Source organism: Schistocerca nitens, chromosome 2 (assembly GCF_023898315.1).
Source record: "Schistocerca nitens isolate TAMUIC-IGC-003100 chromosome 2, iqSchNite1.1, whole genome shotgun sequence".
NCBI lineage: Eukaryota > Metazoa > Arthropoda > Insecta > Orthoptera > Acrididae > Schistocerca > Schistocerca nitens.
The window spans coordinates 384054597-384078835 of record NC_064615.1 but is presented as its reverse complement, the minus strand read 5'-3'; the positions used below and the strand labels follow the sequence as shown (position 1 = coordinate 384078835).

The following is a 24239-nucleotide window of genomic DNA, read 5'->3' as shown; positions in this document are numbered from 1 at the left end:
CCAATTTGATCCTCGTACCACTGAGAAGATGAGTGAAATAGATATTAGTGTCAGAGGTGTTGAGAAACTGCTGAAAATCCTCACTGCAATGCAAAAATCTTCGCTGCAATGAATTGTGGAGGCCATAAGATCATTTTACAATATTGTTTGTTGTAGTAGTATAAAGTAACTGTGACTAACCAAGCATTAGTTCTCATGATTCTGAAGTTTGTTGCATTATGCTTGCTCAAACTTGATGACTTACATTTTAAACTTACTTTTATCAGCATAGTTTAATTTTTAACATTTGCTAGTGTTCAAAACAAAGTATACTGTATCATGCCCTGCACTGGCTGCTGAAAATATATGTGGATGTGGACAAAGATTCCTTTGCAGTTTACCCATGGAGTGCTACTGTAACCTCAACCAGTGGAGGAAGATGTATGTTTACTAAAACAACACGATTATTACACAAAATTTGAAACTTCAGTTGTTTGTTGAGTGTAATCTTCCCGAAAGCAGATATCAGTTAAATCATTTTCTAAGAACCAGTGCTATAAAGTTTCATTCATTCTGTAATTTCCTTTGCTTATTCTTAAAGAGTTTAAACATTTGTATGTCTCATGAACAACTGCTGTTTAATATGTGACATACTATTAAAAAGTGAATATAATGTTAAGAAATTTGGCTTTCCAGGTTCCTGTGCCTATCACTGAAAAGCGCTCATACTTCATGGCTATGAAATGGTTAATTGAAGCAGCTAAAGACAAAGAACGCACAGTTCATTTTCCAGAAAAGCTTGCGTGGGAATTAGTGGATGCTGCAAATAATCAGGTACTGTCTCTTGACCATGATCTCATTTGCGTAAATTTTCAAACTTAAAATCTGACCTCAACAGTGAGAATTCATGTTTTTATTACTTAACTATGGGCCAGTGATATTATACACCACTTGACAAAAACATGGTCGAATGGCGATGCCAGGGCTGTTTCCATGTCAACCTCAGGCATTGGCTCTGGTGTTGGTGCTGCCAGTGCTAATAATACTGTTATCAGCAGTTGCTCAGGAACAGGTGACAGCATTCCTGACCATGGCATCAGAAGCAATAGAGAAACTGTTGGTCTGGCCACCAAGGATGGATGGCCACACGCGTGCGGGAGTAGAGAAGCAGCAGTGATGTGATCATGGTACCTCGAGCAGAGGCCGTCCTCCATTTAGATGTCGCAGAGACGCTGCCCCCGGCATGTGGCGATGACAGCTGGAATCCATTTAGGGCAACATCCGAAACCGTGCACCCAGACAGCTACACCCGACTGGAAAGCCACAGTAGGTGCACGGGTTGATGACCAGCTGGAGGATGCAGGAGGTGCAGCTGCTTCCTCGGCTATCACCCACAGAATAGCTCCACTGGGCTCTTCTAACCAGTCAGCATGAAACTGTATGAGGAGAGAAACTGATCTAAGGCAACATGGGATGAAGAGTTGGCAACATACTTTTTCATCTGAGTTTTGAATGTTCACACTAGGCATTTCACCTCCTCATTAGATTTTGGATGGAATAGCGGAGCAAGGAAGTGACAGATACCATGGGAATTGCAAAATGCTGCAAACCCTTGTGATGAAAATTGTGGACCATTATCAGATACTAAACATCTTGGCTAAGCATTTGAGTGAAAAAATTTTGGCCAAGGCTCTGATGGTGGCAGCTGTGGATGTGGAAGCACAACGAACAACGTATGGAAAATGAGAATATGTGACAACAACCAGCAGCATTGAGAAACGGGCAAGTGAAATCCACATGTATACGATCACATGCATGGACAGTGTCAGCCAAGGAGACAATGACGTCCAGGGAAGTGCTTGGTGTGTCTCACGCTGTGAACAAGAGGCAACTAGGCAGGTAATGTCGCCATTAAAACTGGGCCAAAATACATGTCTAAGGGTCAACACTTTTGTGCGTATTACACCCTAATGATCTGCATGTAATAAATGGAGAACCTCTGAACAAAGCAGTGAGGGGATCATTACCCAAGGGGCTGTGAGATCTGTGTCTAAAACCTGAACACTGTCCACAACAGAGAATCGATTTCGAAAGATGTAATACTTGCAGAGGGGGTGGATACACGAGAAGGTGGTGAATCCAGCAAACTATGATATTCTACAAACAGGATCCAAAGCTACAGCCTTCATGATCTGCATGTTAGTTACAGGAAAGCCATCAACTATCTGCCATGTGGCAACATCAATGTGGAAACAAAACAATTCTTCGTAATCAAATCATAGGTTCGGACCGGCCAGCAGGCAGGACAAAGCATCGGCATTTGCTTGTTGATTCCTAGGGTGGAAATGAACCTTGTAATGCGAAAGGAAAATATACGAACATTGAATGTTATGTGCTGCTTTATCTAGTAATGATGCAGAATGACAGAATAAGGAAACCAATGGCTTGTGATCAGTGACCAAGTGGAATTTGGTACCATGGAGAAAAACATGGAATTTCTTCACAGCATATACCATGGCCAAAACTTCCTTTTCTGTCTGAGAATATCTAATTTGAGCCTGGTTGGTATGTCACTAAACAGGGCGCAGACTGCAAGATGGTCTAAGGGTGGAAAACGTGATTTTACAAGCCGATCATCAGGGGAAAAACTGAGTCCCTTTCTACGGCAACACATATAACAGCTGTGCAATTGTTGCTGCCCCAGGCAATAATTTATGGTATTAGGCGACTTTGCCCGGAAAAAACCTGAAGTGCTTTGACTGATGTTGGGAGTGGAAGCAATACAACAGCAGAAACATGTTGATGCAGGGATTTGAGACCCTCATGAGAAACTTCAAATAGAAGATAAATGATAGAAAGTTGAAAAAATTGACTTTTCCTACATTAAACTTCAACCCCACCACTTGGAGGACAGAAATAAAGAATAAGGAGATTTTGTAAGTGTCCTCAGTGGAGGTACCAAAAACTAAAGTATCATCCAAATAGTTTGTACAACACTGCACAGACACTGCAAGTTGTTCCAAAAAGTGTTGAAAAATAGTGGGAGCGCTGATGATTACAGAAGGCAACTGCAAGTATTGGTAAAGTCTAAAAGGGGTATTGACAACTAACATATGTTGTGACTGTATCTAAAGGGATTTGTAAATAGGCATCTGAATTGTCAGTTTTTGAGAAATATTAACCACCTTATGACTTTGCAAAGAATTTGTTCAGGCGCGGTATCAGATATGTATCCACTACAGATTGTGAATTCACAGAAACTTTAAAATTGCTGCGGAGGCATAAGCAGCCCGATGGTTTCTTTACTATAAATAAGGAGGATAGACCATTCACGTGATGCAACTGGCCGAACAATGCCAGATTACATGTGGTGATCTAATTCATGTTTGACTTACTTCCTGTGTGCCACTGAAACCAGATACATCCAGAAAAAATGAGGCCGAGCAGAAGGTTTCATGGTAATGTGCGCTTGAAAATTGTTGGCACACTCCAATCCAGGAGACAACAAAGAGGAAAACCCGGAACATAATGCATCTAACTGCGTATACGGGACTTGTTAGGACACTAGATTCACTTCATCTGAAATGTTAAAACCAAACAACTCAAAAGCATCTAATCCAAAAACATTCTCTGTACTCTGTTTATTGTAACTTACTAAGTTTCGTGACACAAAGAGAAGTGGAGGGTAGCTCAAGTTCATGTAAGTTTGTGAGTTTAACGAGGTTACCACAGCTGCTGTATCCATTTGCATCTGCAGAACTTTACAAAAAACCATAACATCAATGAAAAGCTTGTTTGGCATAACATAAATTGCTGATACAATATTTACGTACATATCTGGATTGGGATTGTCATGCTGAATATGACATTACAAACAGAAGCAATGTGTACTGAATTTTTGCATTATGAACAGAAGCAATGTGACCATTTTTGTTGCAGTTATGACAGGTAGCCCAGCATTTTGGGCAGTCCCAGTGCTCATGATTAATGAAACAATAAGGGTAGGATGGGAGCGTGATATGCATATGTTGCTGTTTACTGGTCTGTTTACTCTGTTAGTGCAGCTGCTGCTGGGAGCAAGGCTGGCAGCCTTGACACAGTGATCATGTCTTCCCCCTGTGAACTGTCTGAAGCATGTTGAGGAGAGGATTGGATTGGTAATACCTCACACCATGACTCAATTTGGTTACCTGCAGCGTGTGACACCTCAAACAATTGTGCAATAGCTAAAACCTCGGAGAGGCATGGATTTTCACACTTGAGGGCTCTCTCTTACACCTCACAATCCAAAGCTAAATGAATGATAGCAGTTCTCACCATCTGATCAGCATATGGCTCTTTATGCACATCAGACAGAAAATGACAATGACGGCTTAACCCACAGAGTTCAGACATCCGTGTTCGATAGAATTGATGTGGTTTGCATCCTACAGTAGTAAAACTCAACCCAGGATGTGATAACATGGGTGCATTTACAGTAGTATTTTGAAGAGAAGTTCTTACATTTGGTCAAATGTCAGAGAAGAGGATCCTGCAAAGCTGCAAGTTGACATAGGACTTGATACATTCTTGGCGATATCCTTGACAGGAACAAGGCAGGACATTACATAGCATCAGTAATCCTAAAAGGTTGAAAGCATTGTCACAGACTTTTCTCATATGTGTCCCATTCCTCAACAGGCTCATCATTTGTAGAAAAGGGAGGCAGATAAATCATGGGAGTCACGGAGGTAACACAGCCTGAGGAGAGTGCTGATTAGACAAAACAGAAACCAATGATTAAAGTACCTGAGCTTGATTGTCCTGCACCTGTGATTGGTAGTGCAATGCTGTGACGAAGATTCTTGCTTTTGACCAACCGATGTAAAATGTTCTCCATGACACCATCAGCCATTGTGAGAATAAATGCAGGACCAACCAGAGTAGGAATTTGAGAGGAGAACAGGACCACACCAAATTACGGATTCCTTGTCATCCTGCACCATTGGTCTGATTCTATCAGCAGTTGAACTAGGGAACTACCATTCCATGTGTATGCTGCCATTAACACCAAAACAGAAATGGTTATATTTGGAGTGCTGCCATGACCAGATGACGAGGAAGCCTGGACTGCTGATGAATGATGTTGCATTGTCTTCCGCAATGAATCATGGTTCGGCATTACCCCTGATGACCATCGTAGGTGGGTATGTTGGTAACATGGAGGAGAGGTCTCTCAGTCCTCCCATATTTTTGAGATAAAGAGTGGTGTTTCTCTTGGCGTCACTGTGCAGGGAGCCTTCAATGTTTTCATATCACAGCTGGTAGTGATAGAGAGAACTCTGACAGCACAGTGGTATGTCACAGACATCCTGCATCATCAGGTGTTACTCCTCATGTGACAGTATCACGGTGCCGTTTTTCAGCAGGTCAGTGCTTATCCACATATGGCATTTGTGTCTGTAAACTGTCTGTATGTTGTTGAGGCACTTCCGTGGCCAGATCAGTCCTCGATACAACATGTTTGGAACCAGCTTGGACGTCAATTTCATGAAAGTCCCAGCACCTGGTATATCTAGGGTCAGTTACAACAGTTGTGGGCTGGCTTGCCTCAGGAGGAGGATACAACAGCTTTGTGACACCCTCCCCAAATGAATCAATGCATGCATCCAACAAAGAGGGAGAGCAACCTAACACTGATAAGTGGACTCATAGTGCCAAGTTCTTTGTAAATTTGACTTGATTTTTTAATGACTGAAATACCATCACATACTCTCTCAACCTTTGAATTTTCCTTTTGTTTCGTTATCCCCTTCTGGGCAGTTCACTTTTCTTGTGAGGCAGTGTGTATATTTGAGGCTGTATTAATGAAGAGAAAGAGTAAAATACAGCTGACAGCAGCATCAGAATGAATGCATCATATGGTTTCCATATTTAATCAGGAAAAGGGAAAAAGGAAAAGAGGAAATTGTACATTGTGTAAAAAGAGAAAATTCACTCTGAACCTGAGTATAAATAAAATGTTTCAATTGGTGGGAACAAAGCAGTATGCTGTGGTCTGTCTCCTGATAATTTAATGAAGCAATGCTGGAGAGAAGGAAGTCGGCAACATTGTTGACAAGAAGAAAAGAGTAGGGATGAATAGCCAAGGATGAATGGATGGAGTATGAAATTGAGGCACCTAACAGCTTGGTTTTCAGCGATGTTACAAAGACACTAGAGAGGTTTGTGAATCAACAGGAAGCCTAAAATTATTCCAGTGTTAGTGTACGGGGTGTTTTACGAACAACACAAAGGCATGCCTATAGCTTTCATTAAATGTGTATCCGCTAATTTCCTTGGCAGCTGCCTCATAACTCTGTATGTCTTCCATTAGGTGAGTATAAACTAAGAAGCATGTGATTAAATTAAGCTTCCCATTATTTTCACGAGATTGCAAGCTGAATACTGCCTCTGAGTTTATAGGTTTTTTTGCACATAGTTAATCTTTTAACGTTGTCCAAAGATAAAAGTCTCACGGATTTAGAGCCGGGGAATGAGGAGGCTATCCTACCATTAAAAAATCTCATAACACTGCCTTAGATGCATTGATGGCATGTGTTCTTGCATTGTCCTGCATGAAATAACCATAGGTCTTTTCGCTACCTGTTAGTTCTCTGGAAAACACAGAGAGATAAGATTGCAGTATACCATTCACATACCCATCAGAAGTTATGATTTGGTTGAAAAAGATTGGTCCAGTAATTCACATTGGAGTAATTACATACTATACTCCAGTTTTCACATTATGCAGCTGCTCTTGATATAACAGGTGTGTTCTAAATCTCCAACATTGCTTGTTGTGCAACATCACATGCCTTGATAAATGCAGCCATGCTTCAACAGAAAACTCCATCGTCCACAGGATGAAATAGCCAGTTGCAGTACTGATACCAATCAGAGATCACTTGGCCACTTAATGTACTGCCATTAGTTAGTAAGATTTAAGTTTGTGCACAGCTCTGTGAGCTGATGCTATGGACACCATGTGGAGTGCTAAGTATTGCTATGATTTTCTTGAATTTCTTTCTCAGACTGCTTCTAACTTGTGTATTTTATTCTTGCTTGAAATGCTTGGTTTTCTAGACCTTTCTTGTCCAACATGGATCCAGCCACTTGAAATTTCTTTACTAATGTATGTATCATTGAATCATTTGGAATGTGGACATCAGAAAATTTCTGTGTGGAGGCAAGCTGACATCTGAAACTCTGTTGTTGCATAGTTCAACACAAGAAACACTCATTGATTCATTGTATACACTATAGTGAGTAGTAAATGAGGCACAAGGCACACAGTTAATCGATGCATCACTTGAACCACTGTCAGAGTAACAGGCCAGAGCGCCACATGGCAGTCAGAGCCCTACTGGTTTCCACAACCCTGGAGGCAGCACTGGCATCATAGGTGAACCAACCTCTGCAGCTTATGGCATGGTCATCCAAGTGAGACAGGGTGTTTTAACTTTTATCACTCTCTCCAAGTGAGACAGGGTGTTTTAACTTTTATGACTCTCTACCATCATTTTCCCTTCACCATATAGGCCAACCACAATATCTGCAGAAGTAGAAGAAGACTGAAATTTATTGTCGATGACACACTTGGTATCCAGGCTGGTCACATAGGTATACATCTCAGGCATTAAGAAACTCTATTCATGAAATTTAACATGATTGAATTGTGCAGCTCACGAAACTCAGTCGGGGTGAAAATTATGAGAAATTAGCAATGCCAAAATTTAGTGTCACAGGAGGCACTGTTGTTGCATTTGAACTCATTGGCTGGCAGTATCTCACTCTGTATGAAAGAATAGCGGAAATAATAGATGAAGCTTAGGCAGTGTATTTGAAAAATTGAACATACCCAACTACATCTACCACCCTTTCTGTCATAGGATATATAGGAACCGTACACTGTAAAGTTCTAGGACTCTGATAGGTGAAGTCAAGTTCCTTCATGAATATAATACATTTTTTTCTCAAACATTGTTATTGTAATCAATTAACAAACCATAACTTCTTCTTTAATACTATGTAACAATATTATGAAAGGATAGTTGCTACTTACCATATAGCGGAGATGCTGAGTCCCATCAAATAGACCACACGCGCGCACACACACACACACACACACACACACACACACACACACACACACACACAAATGCAACTCACGCACACATGACTGCAGCCTCTGGCAGCTGAACAGCTGAAGCCACACTGCGAGCAGCAGCAGTAGTGCATGATGGGAGAGGCAGCTGGATGTGGGTAAGGAGGAGGATGGGGTTGGCGGGGGGGGGAGGGGAAGCAGAGTAGGGATGGGGGACATTAAGTGCTGCTGGGGAGCATGCAAGGATGGGATGAAGAGCGGTTAGGGCAGTTAGGTGCAGTCAGGAGGTTAGATGGAGAGCAGGGGGGAGGGGAGACAGAGGGCAGAGAGGAGGGGGGAGGGGTAGTGGAAAAGGAGAGATGTAAAAAGACTGGGTGCATTGGTGGAATACAGGAATGTGTACTGCTGGAATGGGAACAGGGAAGGGGCTGGATGGATAAGGACAGTGACTAATGAAGGTTGAGGCCAGGAGGGTTACAGGAACGTACGATATATTGCAGGGAGACAGCGTGCTCAGCAGCAGGGTGGTCCAATTGTTTCTTGGCCACAGTTTGTCGTTGGCCATTCATGCAGACAGACAGCTTGTTGGTTGTCATGCCCACACAGAATGCAGGACAGTGGTTGCATCTCAGATTGTAGATTACATGACTTGTTTCACGGGCAGCCCTGCCTTTGATAGGATAGGTGATGTTTGTGACCAGACTGGAGTAAGTGGTGATTGGAGGATGTATGGGAAAGGTCTTTCATCTAGGTCTATTACAGGATTATGAGCCATTAGGTAAGGGATTGGGAGTAGGAGTTGTGTACAGATGGACGATTATATTGCGTAGGTTCGATGGATGGCGGAATACCACTGTGGGAGGGGCGGGAAGGATAATAGGCACGACATTTCTCATTTCAGGGCACAAGAAGAGGTAATCGAAACCTTGGAGGAGAATGTAATTCAGTTGCTCCAGTCCTGGATGGTACTGAGTTACAGTGGAAATGCTCCTCTGTGGCCGGATGGTAGGACTTTGGGAGGTGGTGGGAGACTGGAAAGATAAGGCATGGGAGATTTGTTTTTGTACATGGTTGGGAGGATAACTACAGTCAGTGAAGCCCTCAGTGAGACCCTCGGTATATTTTGTGAGACCCTCGGTATATTTTGAGAGGGACTGCTCATCACTGCAGATGCAATGACCACAGGTGTCTAGGCTGTATGGAAGGGACTTCTTGGTATGGAACAGGTGGCAGCTGTTGAAGTGGAGGTATTGCTGGTGGTTGGTAGGTTTGATATGGATGGAGGTACTGATGTAGCCATCTTTTTGGCGGAGGTCAACATCTAGGAAGTGGCTTGTTGGTTTGAGTAGGACCAGGTGAAGCAAATGGGGAAGAAGTTGTTGAGATTCTGGAGGAATGTGGATAGGGTGTCCTTACCTTCGATCCAGGCAGCAAAGATGTCATCAGTGAATCTGAACCAGGTGAGCGGTTTATGATTTTGAGTTTTTAGGATGGATTCCTCTAGATGGCCCATGAATTTGTTGGCATAGGATGGTGCCATGTGGGTGCCAATGGCCATACCATGTATTTGTTTATAGGTGATGCCTTTAAAGGAAAAGTAATTGTGAGTGGGTTAAGGGGTTGCGAGCAGGGGTTCTGTATGTATAGACAAGTATATTGTATAGGTTCAGAGGGCGTACTGTACTTACAGCTAGGCTGATAGAACTGGAAGTTGTACAAATAAGTATTGTAGTTAAGGGAAAAGATGGATAACACAGAGCATCAATCTAGATTTGTCATTTATCGAGTAGATACTTAACAAGAAGGATATTTGGGGTAGATGGGTTACTAATTGTGATACAAAATCTCACTGAGAATAGCAAAAATGGTCAAAAGAATAGAAGATTTTCTTCAGAAAATTGTCACTAATGGATAAGGGACTTTTCCAAACTTTTTTGTATTACATTTTAACATTACAAGTGCATTTTTTTCCTATCTTGTTATCGATGTCATTTCTCCGTGTTCCATTACCCAGTTCATATGTCTTACTCCCATGTAATATTCCCAGCATGCTATTAGAATTTCAGGCAAACAGTAGATTTTACTTTTTAATATGATATAAAGTTTCCTAAACGAGCTGAAAACAATTTTTACACTATTGTTTATATGTTTCAGTGTCCATCTACTTTTTACCTTTAGTTATTTTGAGCACACAAATTCATCAACTACTTGAATAACTTAATTACTAGTATTTACTATCTTCTGTGATCTTGTTGTAGTTAACTTTCAGGCCTAGTCTCATAATTGATCGTCCAAGCTCTTTCCATTCCTTGTTCAAATGCCGTTGTGCAATGAAACAATATCCTCCTCAAATCAAAGATAGTTTGGGTAGACTTGTTTCTACATATTATTTCTGCATTCCAACTTACTGGTCAAAAATAGAAAACCGTTTTGGTAACCTAGATACAGCTTCCTTAATTCTGCATTTTTGTCCCTTTTCATATGATGTAATTGAAGTTACAGCCATATAGTAAATCAAGTATGTTCAAAAATTTACCACTCCCAACACTGTTTCCACCTCCGAAAGCACTCTTGGTATGCCGCTTGCTGGATCACGCAAATTGCGTTTTGCGAATTTTCTTTTATGTCATCCATCGTTGCAAATCTTTATCCTTTCAGCAGGGTCTTTAACTTTGGAACGGAGGATGAGGCAGCACAGTGATTTAGTTTTTTGGGCAATAGTCACGCACCAACAGGGATGAATGCACAGGTGCATTATCGTGATGCAAGAGCCACAAATTGTCTCACCACATTTCAGGCCATTTCCTTCTCACATTTTCTTGCAGGCGTTGTAACACGTCCCAATAGTACCGTCGATTAACAGTTTGTCCCTGTGGCACGAATTCATGATGAACTAATCCTTCAGAGTCAAAGAAAAGTATCAGCATGGCTTTGACATTTGACCTGACCTGAAAAGCTTTTTTTGGTCTTGGAGAACCTTTCTGGACCCATTGTGAAGATTGAACCTTGGTCTCAATATCATATGTGTAGATCCACGTCCCATCACCAATTATGATACTCTGAAGGAACATACTGTTCTCATTTGTGCGATCTGAAACCTCTTCGTAGATTGCGAGGCGAAGGTCTTTCTGGTCTTGACTCATGAGCTGTGGGACAAATTTGGTGGCAGTACGATGCATTCCAAGATGCTGGGTCAGGATTTCAGGACATAATTCAACTGAAATGTTACATTCTTCTGCAATCTCTCAGTCAGTCAGCCTTCAATTGACACACGTTGCTGTTCCTGACATGAACATCGTCGGTAGACGTTGAAGGACATCCTGAATGAGAGTCATCTTTAACTTCCATCTGACCATTCTTAAATGTCCTTAAAACTAATCTCCTTAACCATGGTAGCAGTGGTATTGAACATGCATTGGTCATTAACTTCCATCTGGCCATTTTTAAATGTCCTTAAAACTAAAGGCAAACGTGAAATAAAATAAGAGGTTCCAGTGTCATTGTTGAAAATCTTAGACATCTGAAATGTGCGATATGCATTAATGTCTGAAGCACTGAAAGAGTCAAGGCCAAGCTTATCTTTGTTAATCACCACAATGTACAATAGCTGTGGTTATCCATCCCCAACCATGTTGAGCTACATCATTCTTTGTCAGCATAAACTTCAAAATACCTCCAACAAAGAATAATGCCCTATGAAGAACAGGTTGAGCTCCTAACTGGCTCTGCATTTTAATTGATAAATTGTCAATAGACTTATAAATAGTACCATGCGAATGCCTTCTCCTCCTATAGTAACACAGCATCTCTGTAAGATGTTCAGTGCTGTTGCACAAGCAGCCTGACATTTCGTACAGCTCACACCCAAACCTCCAGATGTCAGACACTCAGATCAGTGCCAAACATTGTGTGTCAATGGAGTAGCAACCAAAACGCCACTTTAGTTCGACTGTGTGCTGTTCTCCAGTAGAAGATGTGGAAATGGTAATTAAAAGTAACACCAGAACTACGGAGTATATGCAAACCGTATCTGTGAGCTCTGAATGTGCAGATTGAATGAGTTGGTTAGAGTGTCAGATCATCGTACTAAACATCCTAAGTTTGAAACCCACAATATTTTTTTAACAGATTACGCATGATATTGTTGTATGTGAGAACATTTTTCTGCCATGTAAAACAATGTTTCGGAGTTTGTAGTAATGTTCTTTTGGCAATCTGCTTTCACTTCATTAGTTGAAAGTAGTAAACCTATAGATTTACTTGTATGGACAGGTGTGGTGTTATCTATACAAATGTATGCTATAGGTTTGCTACTTTCAGCTAATGAAGCGGAAGCAGACTGCCAAAAGAACATTGCTATAAATTCCTAAACATCCTTTTACATAGCAGAAAAATTTTCACCCATATAACAATTTCACGCATAGTCTATTAAAAAAAAAAAAAAATTCACCTGTGGGTTTCAAACTTGGAACCTTTAGTACAACAATCTGATCCTCTACCAACTCGCTACTAGAGATCTTCACATTCAGAGCTCACAGGAACAGTTTGCCTATACTCCAAAGTTCTGGTGTTACTTTTAATTACCATTTACACGTCTTCTCATGGACGACAGTACACAGCATGAACTAGATCAGTGCTTTGATTGATACTCTATCAACATACAATGTTTGGTACCGATATGAGTGTCCAACATCTGGAGATTTGGTGTCAGTGTTGCACGGGGAAGGTGTTTGTGTATTACTGTTTATGTGTCTGTTGACAATATATCAATTACTACGCAGAGCCAATTAGAAGCTCAACCAGTTCTTCACGGGCCATCGCTATTTTTGGAGGTGTTTTGAACGTTACATTGATGGAGGATGATGTTACCCATCATGGTTGTGGGTGGATAACTGCAGCTATTGTACATTGTACATTGTGCATTGTGGCGATGTTAAAGATAAGCTTGACCTTAACTGAATCTTCCAACACTCGAGACATTATAGAATATTGCACATTTCAGATGTCTGAGGTTTTCAGTAGGGGCACTGGAACCATTCATAACACTGAACACATTCATAACACTGAACACGGCTTAAGCACTGATAACTGTAGGCTTCCTGCATCATTTGGTATGCCTCTGTAAAGGTTTTCTTGAGAGTCATGTAAAATTTAATGCAGACATGTTGCTCCTCTACCTCCGCCATCTCTAAATTCGCAAAGTGTGCGACGCAATGTTATACTCAATACAGCACTGAACAATAACTGACAGACATAGAACAACAAAACTTCTGGCAGGTACACATTAAACATAGGCGTGTGCAGGGATGCCAACCACATTTCGCTTCAACACACCATTGGCACAGAATTACAAATCTTCTGCAATTTTTTGAACAGATTTCATACAACAGAATGGACTTACTGTTATTCACATCATTGCTAACTTGTTACAGACTAATAATTTGGTTATCATCTTCATATTTAGCAAAAGTTGTTAAATGTCTTCTAGATATCTGCAATGTGTTTCCAGTACCTTTACAACTAATTGGTCTTTTTTCGTATTTAAGCCCTCAGTGAAATCATTTCTAGAGGTTTGAATTTGTCAGTTGTATTGAGAATTCTGAAGGTGGCAGGGGTAAAATACAGGGAGCGAAAGGCTATTTACAATTTGTATAGAACCAAATGGCAGTTATAAGAGTTGAGGGGCATGAAAGGGAAGCAGTGGTTGGGAAGGGAGTGAGACAGGGTTGTAGCCTATCCCTGATGTTATTCAATCCGTATATTGAGCAAGCAATGAAGGAAACAAAAGAAAAATTTGGTGTAGCTATTAGGATCCATGGAGAAGAAATAAAAACGTTGAGATTCACCGATGACATTGTAATTCTGTCAGAGACAGCAAAGGACTTAGAAGAGCAGTTGAACGGAATGGACAGTGTCTTGAAAGGAGGATATAAGATGAACATCAACAAAAGCACAACGAGGATAATGGAATGCAGTCGAATTAAGTCGGGTGATGCTGAGGGAATTAGACTAGGAAATGAGACACTTAAAGTAGTAAAGGAGTTTTGCTATTTGAGGAGCAAAATAACTGATGATGGTCAAAGTAGAGAGGATATAAAATGTAGGCTGGCAATGGCACGGAAAGTGTTTCTGAAGAAGGGTAATTTGTTAACATCGAGTATAGATTTAAATGTCAGGAAGTCGTTTCTGAAAGTATTTGTATGCAGTGTAGCCATGTATGGAAGTGAAACATGGACGATAAATAGTTTGGACGAGAAGAGAAGAGAATCTTTTGAAATGTGGTGCTACAGAAGAATGCTGAAGATTAGATGGGTAGATCACATAACTAATGAGGAGGTACTGAATAGGATTGGGGAGAAGAGGAGTTTGTGGCACAACTTGACTAGAAGAATGGATCGATTGGTAGGACATGTTATGAGGCATCAAGGGATCACCAATTTAGTATTGGAGGGCAGCGTGGAGGGTAAAAATCGTAGAGGGAGACCAAGAGATGAATACACCAAGCAGATTCAGAAGGATGTAGGTTGCAGTAGGTACTGGGAGATGAAGAAGCTTGCACAGGATAGAGTAGCATGGAGAGCTGCATCAAACCAGTCTCAGGACTGAAGACAACAACAACAACATTGAGAATTTGTGAATACTTAGTCTGGACTGAACCTTAAGGAGTTAGCATCTTCTAGGTTAGTATCCTCATTTTTCATCCCCATGTCTTATTGATCTATGGCCATTGCAAATTCTAAACTGGTTTACCATTGACACTATAGAGCAATGAGTCGGATGTACCAATTTGGGGGTCACCAGTGGTGGGATCAACTTTTAGAAACCATCTAGATGGTGAGGAAGGTTAAAATCCCAGCTATCACATCCTGCAGGCATTCACACTGGTGGGCCCTCATTTGCAAATAATCACCAAAAAAACTGGAATTTTGCAAGATGCTCAGTAGCATTATAAGAGAAGAATTTTGCAGATGGATGGTGTGGTGTAATATCTAGTGTAAGATGTTCAATTGTTGAAGGTCATGAGTTCAAATCTTGTCAGGTTCTTTAAATTTTTTCATTTTTACATGTTTATTGAAGTGGCTCTGACCATTGTTTATATTCAGTTAATTGCTTTAAATGTACTTTTTTATTTCCATTCCTTTGTCACATCATTTCAATCACCATATGAATTTTTTCATTTGTTCTCTTTTTTCTTTGTTTCTTTTATGTCATTATACTGAACATTGACACATAACAATAAACATAAAACTATATTACAAAACAATAGTATTGCATAAATTTCAGATTCCAGTATTTTCAGCAATCACAATTCCACACTTAGATTCTGAAGGGATTATTAGGAAAATGAAATTCAAGCAAAATGAGGAATAGAAATAATGAATGCAATGACGTTGATGGAAAATAGAATGATTAAATGAAAGATATTAAAATGTAATTAATACCTAAAATTAATTAAAATCATGAGAACAAAGATTTCAAGCAGGAAAAGAATGACAGGAAGAAAAAGGAGAGCAAATGAAGCAGTTGATATGATGATTAAACTGACGTAATGAAGGAACAGAAATAAAAAATTGCATTTAAACCGGTGAATTGAATGAAAATAATGATCAAAATAATTTCAATAAAAAAAATAAAGTACTTGACGCGATCCAAACCCGCAACCTTTCATATGTCAATGCCTTACCCTATCCATTACACTATACAACTAAAGTCCACATCATGTTGGAAGGCCGTTCTGCGCATCCCCCTCCACTAGCCACTGGCAGCCATTAATATGCATTCTCTTTCCAAGCAGCTAGCAACAAGAATCTCTCTCCTACATGCTGCACTTCATGACAATCAAATTATTCATTCAACTGTCAGTTTTTTTGTAGCTGTGTAGGTGTGAATGTATATCTGTAAATGTTTAAATGTGATTAAAAAAATCCAGGTGATGGCAATAAATGTGAATTTGAAAGCAGGTCTCCTACTGTTCACAGTTGAACTCACAAAAACGGACTCCAGAGCCATGTGGCATCAGCAAGAGAAATATAAAGAGAACTGTAAAAGAAAGTGCCAGAGCCGTAGGAACCGCAGGAAAATTTGGTTTCGTGTCACCTGGAAAGCATCAAAATCACAAGGAACCTGTAACACAAATGGATGGTATTAACAACGTTGTTTTAAAGTACTCCATGTGAATGATGAATGCCCAACATTACAAAAACTCATAACAGTTATGCAGGAGAAAAATAGCTTTAGTGGTAAATGTTTCATCAGTGTAAAAGATGTTGGTTCCTGATATGTTAAGAAGAGAGTTTTTAGTTCAAAGAAGTGACATAGGTGCAGCACAAACTACATCCCATATAAAGATTCATGATACAAGAGGAGGAGATAGTTCAACAATGTACTACCTTGATGGAATATGGGCCAATTAGAAGCTTCCCAGGAAGCTCTGCTGGAAGATGAGTATTGGTACTGGCAGTTTTAAAGTTTTCATGGGAACAGGTTCTCAGATAATCATTCTGCATGCTGAATCTTCTTATGGTTTCGTTCCTGAGAGTAAACTTGTATTTGTGTATAAGAAAAACAGCAGTGACTACCATTCAGAAATGAACACTGTTAGTTTTGTGATGTTGTTCACAATTCTTGTCATACTATAAAGGCACATTTGCATGCCAAGCGTGAGTTTCCGCGGAAACGCGAAATATTAATTAAATAAATAATCAGTGACTAATAAATAAAGCCTATGGCACACAACTGCAGCGCTGTGTCACTGATAAAGACAAAAGAATAATTACGTTACTCTTATGTTTGATTAAGAGAAGAGAGAGCTCAGGTAGAAGTGGTGCGAGAAGCACGTATTTTATTTTATTGTCTGGCACACCGCCATATTTTCATGTTATAGAAGAATACTGCGAGTTGCAACCACACTAGGCACTCGATTCTGTAATGAATTTATATTTATAAAAGTAAGTAGGATTATGAACTGTAGGCTATTTCATTGAATATATCTGATTTAACTAACTGTGTAACTTTTTTATGTTTAGTAGACAATCATCTCTGTACGACGTATTGGCATGGCTGGCAAATCATTGTAATATTGAGATTAGATCATGAGTCCGTACCTACCGCAGCAGTCTTTGGAAACGATTTAATTACGAAGTCCGATTATTTCAGTTTTCTTTCACGGTCAACTACGAGTTACATTGCCTTTTCCAAATAGCCATTGTCAAGCGTCTGATACCGAATAATTAAACGTCCACGTTCCAGATAAGCAAATACCAATTACAACCAATCACAATCACTATCATACAGATAGAATAATTAATATTTTATTTTATTTTATTTATTTTATAATACCTTGCTTCGAAGTCGGTCATTGCCAGTTATAATTAAACTGTTACAGAGAAAACACCAAGTATAAACACCAGAAAAGCGGATATTTTTCCCTGACTTAAAAATAAAAATACTAAGCACAGTATAAACTAGACTCGTGCCGATGTCCTGCAGCTTGTTAATTTATATGGGTCACATGACAGAATGTACAAACTTGACTTCCTTGCACGTGAATGGGGTCACACAGTTTTGCGTTTACCCATGCGTCACTATCAGTGTAGCCCTATGGAATTAATATGGGCAAAGGATAAGGCTATATGGGAGAAGGAAAACACATTCAAGATAATATTCACTGAATCGCTTGTACATGAGGCAATAGACAACATCCCACCTGTAGTGTATGGGCACATCTGTGCATGCTGAAAAGCTTCAGAAAGAATAATTTCACAGGGTTAGTGATGGTGGATATAAGGCTTGAACACATCATCATAAATTTACAATCAGATTGTTCGGAAACAGACTCAAATAGAAGTGATGGTGCTATTTCGATGTAGACTGTGGAACAAAGTAATAATATTTCTTAGTTTTAAAGACTTGTGGTGTAAAAAACATGTTTATCAACATTTCAGTCCGATACATAATAATGAGAACTTCCTAGCCTTTTTGATTAGGACTTTGTATCCTTTAAATTACACAGACTTTAATGTTCAACATATTGCCCAAGGAGAAGTTAAGCTTCTCCCACCACGTTTTTTGTATGCTCTAATATGCAAGAATGCAGCTGGATGAATTCGTCAAAAGTCCAATATTTCCACATGTAAACCCCTGTCATTTCCAAGGAACGAATTGGATAAGGCCCTAAAATGACAGTAACTGTTACTGGTCGAGATATCAGTGGTTTTTGATGTCATCGCTCACTATTCTCTGGCGTTATTCACAGTTGATGGTTAACTGTTTGCTTTTTCAATGGATTATACGAGGGCAGTTCAATAAGTAATGCAACACTTTTTTTTTCTGAAACGGGTTGTTTTATTCAGCATTGAAATACACCAGGTTATTCCCCAATCTTTTAGCTACACAACACTATTTTTCAACGTAATCTCCATTCAATGCTACGGCCTTACGCCACCTTGAAATGAGGGCCTGTATGCCTGCACGGTACCATTCCACTGGTCGATGTCGGAGCCAACGTCGTACTGCATCAATAACTTCTTCATCATCCGCGTAGTGCGTCCCACGGATTGCGTCCTTCATTGGGCCAAACATATGGAAATCCAACGGTGCGAGACCGGGGCTGTAGGGTGCATGAGGAAGAACAGTCCACTGAAGTTTTGTGAGCTCCTCTCGGGTGTGAAGACTTGTGTGAGGTCTTGCGTTGTCATGAAGAAGGAGAAGTTCGTTCTGATTTTTGTGCCTATGAACACGCTGAAGTCGTTTCTTCAATTTCTGAAGAGTAGCACAATACACTTCAGAGTTGATCGTTTGACCATGGGGAAGGACATCGAACAGAATAACCCCTTCAGCGTCCCAGAAGACTGTAACCATGACTTTACCGGCTGAGGGTATGGCTTTAAACTTTTTCTTGGTAGGGGAGTGGGTGTGGCGCCACTCCATTGATTGCCGTTTTGTTTCAGGTTCGAAGTGATGAACCCATGTTTCATCGCCTGTAACAATCTTTGACAAGAAATTGTCACCCTCAGCCACATGACGAGCAAGCAATTCCGCACAGATGGTTCTCCTTTGTTCTTTATGGTGTTCGGTTAGACAACGAGGGACCCAGCGGGAACAAACCTTTGAATATTCCAACTGGTGAACAATTGTGACAGCACTACCAACAGAGATGTCAAGTTGAGCACTGAGTTGTTTGATGGTGATCCGTCGATCATCTCGAACGAGTGTGTTCGCACGCTCCGCCATTGCAGGAGTCAGCTGTGCACGGCCGGCCCGCACGCGGGAGATCAGACAGTCTTGCTTGACCTTGCGGCGATGATGACACACGCTTTGCCCAACGACTCACCGTGCTTTTGTCCACTGCCAGATCACCGTAGACATTCTGCAAGCGCCTATGAATATCTGAGATGCCCTGGTTTTCCGCCAAAAGAAACTCGATCACTGCCCGTTGTTTGCAACGCACATCTGTTACAGACGCCATTTTAACAGCTCCGTACAGCGCTGCCACCTGTCGGAAGTCAATGAAACTATACGAGACGAAGCGGGAATGTTTGAAAATATTCCACAAGAAATTTCCGGTTTTTTCAACCAAAATTGGCCGAGAAAAAAAATGTGTTGCATTACTTATTGAACTGCCCTCGTAAATGCGGTCTCTCACTGTAATGTCGAATGAATTAGTTTACACTCATAATGCCCATTAACAGCGAAAAATGACACACACACACACACACACACACACACACACACACACACCTTATACATATTTTTCAAAATTCTATCGAGCAGAAGCAGTTGTCAATCAAATCCAATGATTTCATGTGTGCTCGAAGTTGATTTTGTAAAGTATTAAATTTTTACTTATAATACAGTTCAGATCACAGTAAATGATAATTATTGCAAGCGATTTCAAAAATCTTGTTATTAAACACTTATCATTTTGAGAAAAATTGTCCTTCGTGTCTTCACAAAGCTGTGTCAGCTGTTCTTGCCTCCCGACCTCACACAGAGTAAATCTGTGGAGCAGTGGACGCAACATCATCCAGATGTAAATTAATATTTCTCTCATGACGACTGATCGAAATTGGTTTTAATATTTACTATTCCCCACATAGATTTGAACATATAATATGATGTGCCGTAGGGAAATGAGCCTGACTTTTGTCTGCAGCAACACTGTTTGGCAATGTGGACTTTGCCGCTCTCTGCTGTCACACATGCATAGTTCTCATCCCTCCACTGCTCCGCCTCGATGCGTGGAAGCACCATCTTACATGACACAAGCTATAGTCAATATTATGCTACTTTTTTTAATGCTATTGAACCTCATGCAGAATTCTGAATCCCCCCCTCCCTCCTGTAACTCGCAAACAAGGTGATAGCTGTGATCTAAACCTACATCACCATATAGATGATTTCAAACAGTTGATCCCTCTCCTGGGGGCCTCTCCTTGTCAGTTTCAAGATAAGCAGTACTAACAGCTCTTGAGAAACAATATATTGATTCAGCCAATGTTACTATGCTGCAGAATCCATATGACGGTGCTACAGCTTCTGTTAAATTTCATCGGGATAGTGGGAAGCTTAGAATTGAAAGGGGAAAATTCTACACTCCAGTCTTTTTTTTTACTTTTCTGCTTATTTCTTTTGCTGTCCTGAATACAAAAAAAAATTGTCAACTGGTTCTATGAATTTGCTCTTAATTTATATATATTTTTTGTATGGTAATTTCAAATTCTTATTATAATTGACTTTCAGCTTACTTGCAAACTTCTTTCATTAGTTGTTGAAGTTTATCTGAATAAAGGTAAACAGTGTTGCCAGCAAAATGAAGGACAGTTTTACATGTTCTATTAATGTGTATTCATTTCCTTACTTTAAGGATCTGGAAACTTCATATTTCTTCTTCTTATATCTCAGCCTTTAATCATCCAACCACCTCCCGAGAATAGTTTAAGCCCAAGTGAAATGGTGGTTCCTATTTATTGCTCTGACTGTAATTTCATACGTGATCTTATACGGACCATTGTGCTTTATCCACCTCTAAAACTAGGTAGCTAGCTGGCTTTCTTGTTTATTAAAATCCCATGTTCTTGCGAAGATCTTGTGTATATTACAGGGAGAAGTCAGATAAGTCTATAGTTTTTACACATTGTAAGTCCCTTTCATTTGAAGTAGAATAATTGAAACATTGCTTCCATTTTTCAGGAGTGTATTCATTGATGAGCATTATGTAAATATCATCACAAATTTCCTTTGTATTATTTTCCTCCATTTCAACTCATTTCCTTTCTCCCTTCATGCTGTGCACTACACCTTCACTTTTTATTCCTCAGGTAACTCTATGCACCTGCTTTGATGCCAGTTTTGGAGTGTTTTTGTTTTTACTACTATCTATCTGTTTCAGATTCTTTCCTTGAACCAAGTTAACATTTGTATTTCCTTCCTCAGGTAGGAAAAGTGGGTTGGTTGGGAGAGGTAGAAGAGGAGAAGTCACTGGAACTAAAGGGTTCCATTTAACCTTAATCAGTTCCAACTTCTGTTTAATTTATTCTGAAAGTATGTGTTAAGATAATCATGTTGTTCCTCTCTGTAATTTCTACTAATGTATATAATAGATTTTGCCTCTGTAATTTGCAGTACTTTAATAGAAGTTTCCAAGTGAAGAATTGTTCTTGAGTTTTTGCCTTACATGCAAATCTCTTTTTAACATCTTGGAGTGGAAGGTAATTACAAAGTTAAGAACTACAAGTTAAGAAATTCTGCTACCATGGAAGCAAAATAACAGACAACAAACAAAACAAGCAGACCCAAGGGCAAAGAAGGCATTCCTGGCCAAAAGAAGTCGACTTATGACTTAATTTAAGGAAGAAAGATATAAAAGGTATCCCCAATTGAAAAGGAAATCTTCGCTGTAGAGGTATTGTGTGTAATCCTGATGTGTTTGCCAAGAGATGGTGTGGTGGTATTCCTGTTGCACAAGCATAGTTAATGGCTTCACAGCAATTCCCTTATTTTTGAAGAGTTGTTTCTACAGTTTGTTGCATCATTGATTCTTCCCGATCAGCACAAAGAGTGGTCAGCCAATGTATTTGCACAGAAGGGAAGCATGTTTCACAAATTTATCAAAGGATGAAAGAGGTGTATGAAGATAAGTGTCTTGGATGGTGCACTGTATTCTAGTGGTGTCATCAAAGGAACTGTGCATTCCGTAAACACGAGAAGCTTCATTATGGCTTTCAGTGAATCAGAAAGCAGTGAGAATGGGTGTTTGCTTGACCCATATGTTGAGATACACAAAGGAAGTAATGGATTTCATTGCTCAGATTGTGACATGATGAAATGTGTCACCACTTCGACCCTCCTTCCAAATACATGAGCATGGAGTGGCAACAACCTGGATCTGATCATCTAAAACAAGGCCACTCCATCCCTAAGGCCGGAAAAGTAACGCTCAATTTCTTTTTCAATGAAGCAGGTCCTCTGTTGATCATCTGGCTACCATGGTTTGCAACAGTTAATGTGAAGCAGTATTGTAAAATGTTTCTGAGGCTCAAATAGGCCATCAGGACAAGATTATTGCCAGGGATGCCCCATGGAAGTGTGATAGGACTATTCTTATTCTCTATATACATAAATGATCTGATGGACAGGGTGAGCAGCAATCCGTGGCTTGATGCTGTGGTGTATGGGAATTGGGTACAATCTGAAAATATATGCTATCTGACAGGAGAGTGGGATTTTTTCTTTCTTTCTATTTTTGTTGTAGCAGTTTATTTATTTTTTTTCTTTTCTGTATGAGGTTGTCAATAAGTGTGTCATAGCCATTTAATGAAACTATTTGTTTAATTATACTGAGTTTTTCACGCTTTGTATATTTATTTAAAAACAAAGATGATGTGACTTACCAAACGAAAGTGCTGGCAGGTCGATACACACACAAACATACACACAAAATTCAAGCTTTCGCAACCAACGGTTGCTTCATCAGGAAAGAGGGAAGGAGAGGGAAAGACGAAAGGATGTGGGTTTTAAGGGAGAGGGTAGGAGTCATTCCAATCCTGGGAGCGGAAAGACTTACCTTAGGGGGAAAAAAGGACATGTATACACTCGCACACACACACACATATCCATCCGCACAGACACAAGCAGACATTTGTAAAGGCAAATAGTTTGGGCAGAGATGTCAGTCGAGGCGGAAGTACAGAGGCAAAGATGTTGAAAGACAGGTGAGGTATGAGCGGCGGCAAATTGAAATTAGCGGAGATTGAGGCCTGGCGGATAACGAGAAGAGAGGATATACTGAAGGGCAAGTTCCCATCTCCGGAGTTCTGACAGGTTGGTGTTAGTGGGAAGTATCCAGATAACCCAGACGGTGTAACACTGTGCCAAGATGTGCTGGCCGTGCACCAAGGCATGTTTAGCCACAGGGTGATCCTCATTACCAACAAACACTGTCTGCCTGTGTCCATTCGCATGGTCATTTCCACCTGTCCAATGGCCAGCTTCACACGTCTGTCCACATCAAACCCACCAACACGCAACAGTACGTCCATTATGACAGCTGCCACCCATTCCACATCAAACAGTCCCTTCCCTACAGCCTAGGTCTTTGTGGCAAACGAATCTGCTCCAGTCCGGAATCCCTGAACCATTACACCAACAACCTGAAAACAGCTTTCGCATCCCGCAATTACCCTCCCGACCTGGTACAGAAGCAAATAACCAGAGCCACTTCCTCATCTCCTCAAACCCAGAACCTCCCACAGAAGAACCCCAAAAGTGCCCCATTTGTAACAGGATACTTTCCGAGACTGGATCAGACTCTGAATGTGGCTCTCCAGAAGGGATACGACTTCCTCAAATCCTGCCCTGAAATGAGATCCATCCTTCATGAAATCCTCCCCACTCCACCAAGAGTGTCTTTCCGCCGTCCACCTAACCTTCGTACCCTCTTAGTTCATCCCTATGAAATCCCCAAACCACCTTCCCTACCCTCTGGCTCCTACCCTTGTAACCGCCCCCGGTGTAAAACGTGTCCCATGCACCCTCCCACCACCACCTACTCCAGTCCTGTAACCCGGAAGGTGTACACGATCAAAGGCAGAGCCACGTGTGAAAGCACCCACGTGGTTTGCCAACTGACCTGCCT

The 24239-nt window shown here is 40.5% G+C and overlaps 1 protein-coding gene across 2 annotated transcripts in view; it reads left to right on the top strand.

Annotated features, from left to right (window-relative positions):
• The window catches only part of LOC126236234 (28S ribosomal protein S7, mitochondrial), a 71273-nt gene that overhangs the window by 45389 nt on the left and 1645 nt on the right, over positions 1-24239 (top strand). Inside the window, exon 5 of one of the 2 annotated variants that reach the window (XM_049945371.1) lies at positions 676-813. The exons of the other annotated variant lie outside the window; for it this stretch is intronic. Within the exon in view, the coding sequence (XP_049801328.1) occupies positions 676-813 (138 nt within the window). The remainder of the gene's footprint in view (positions 1-675; positions 814-24239) is intronic. 2 annotated transcript variants of the gene reach the window in all.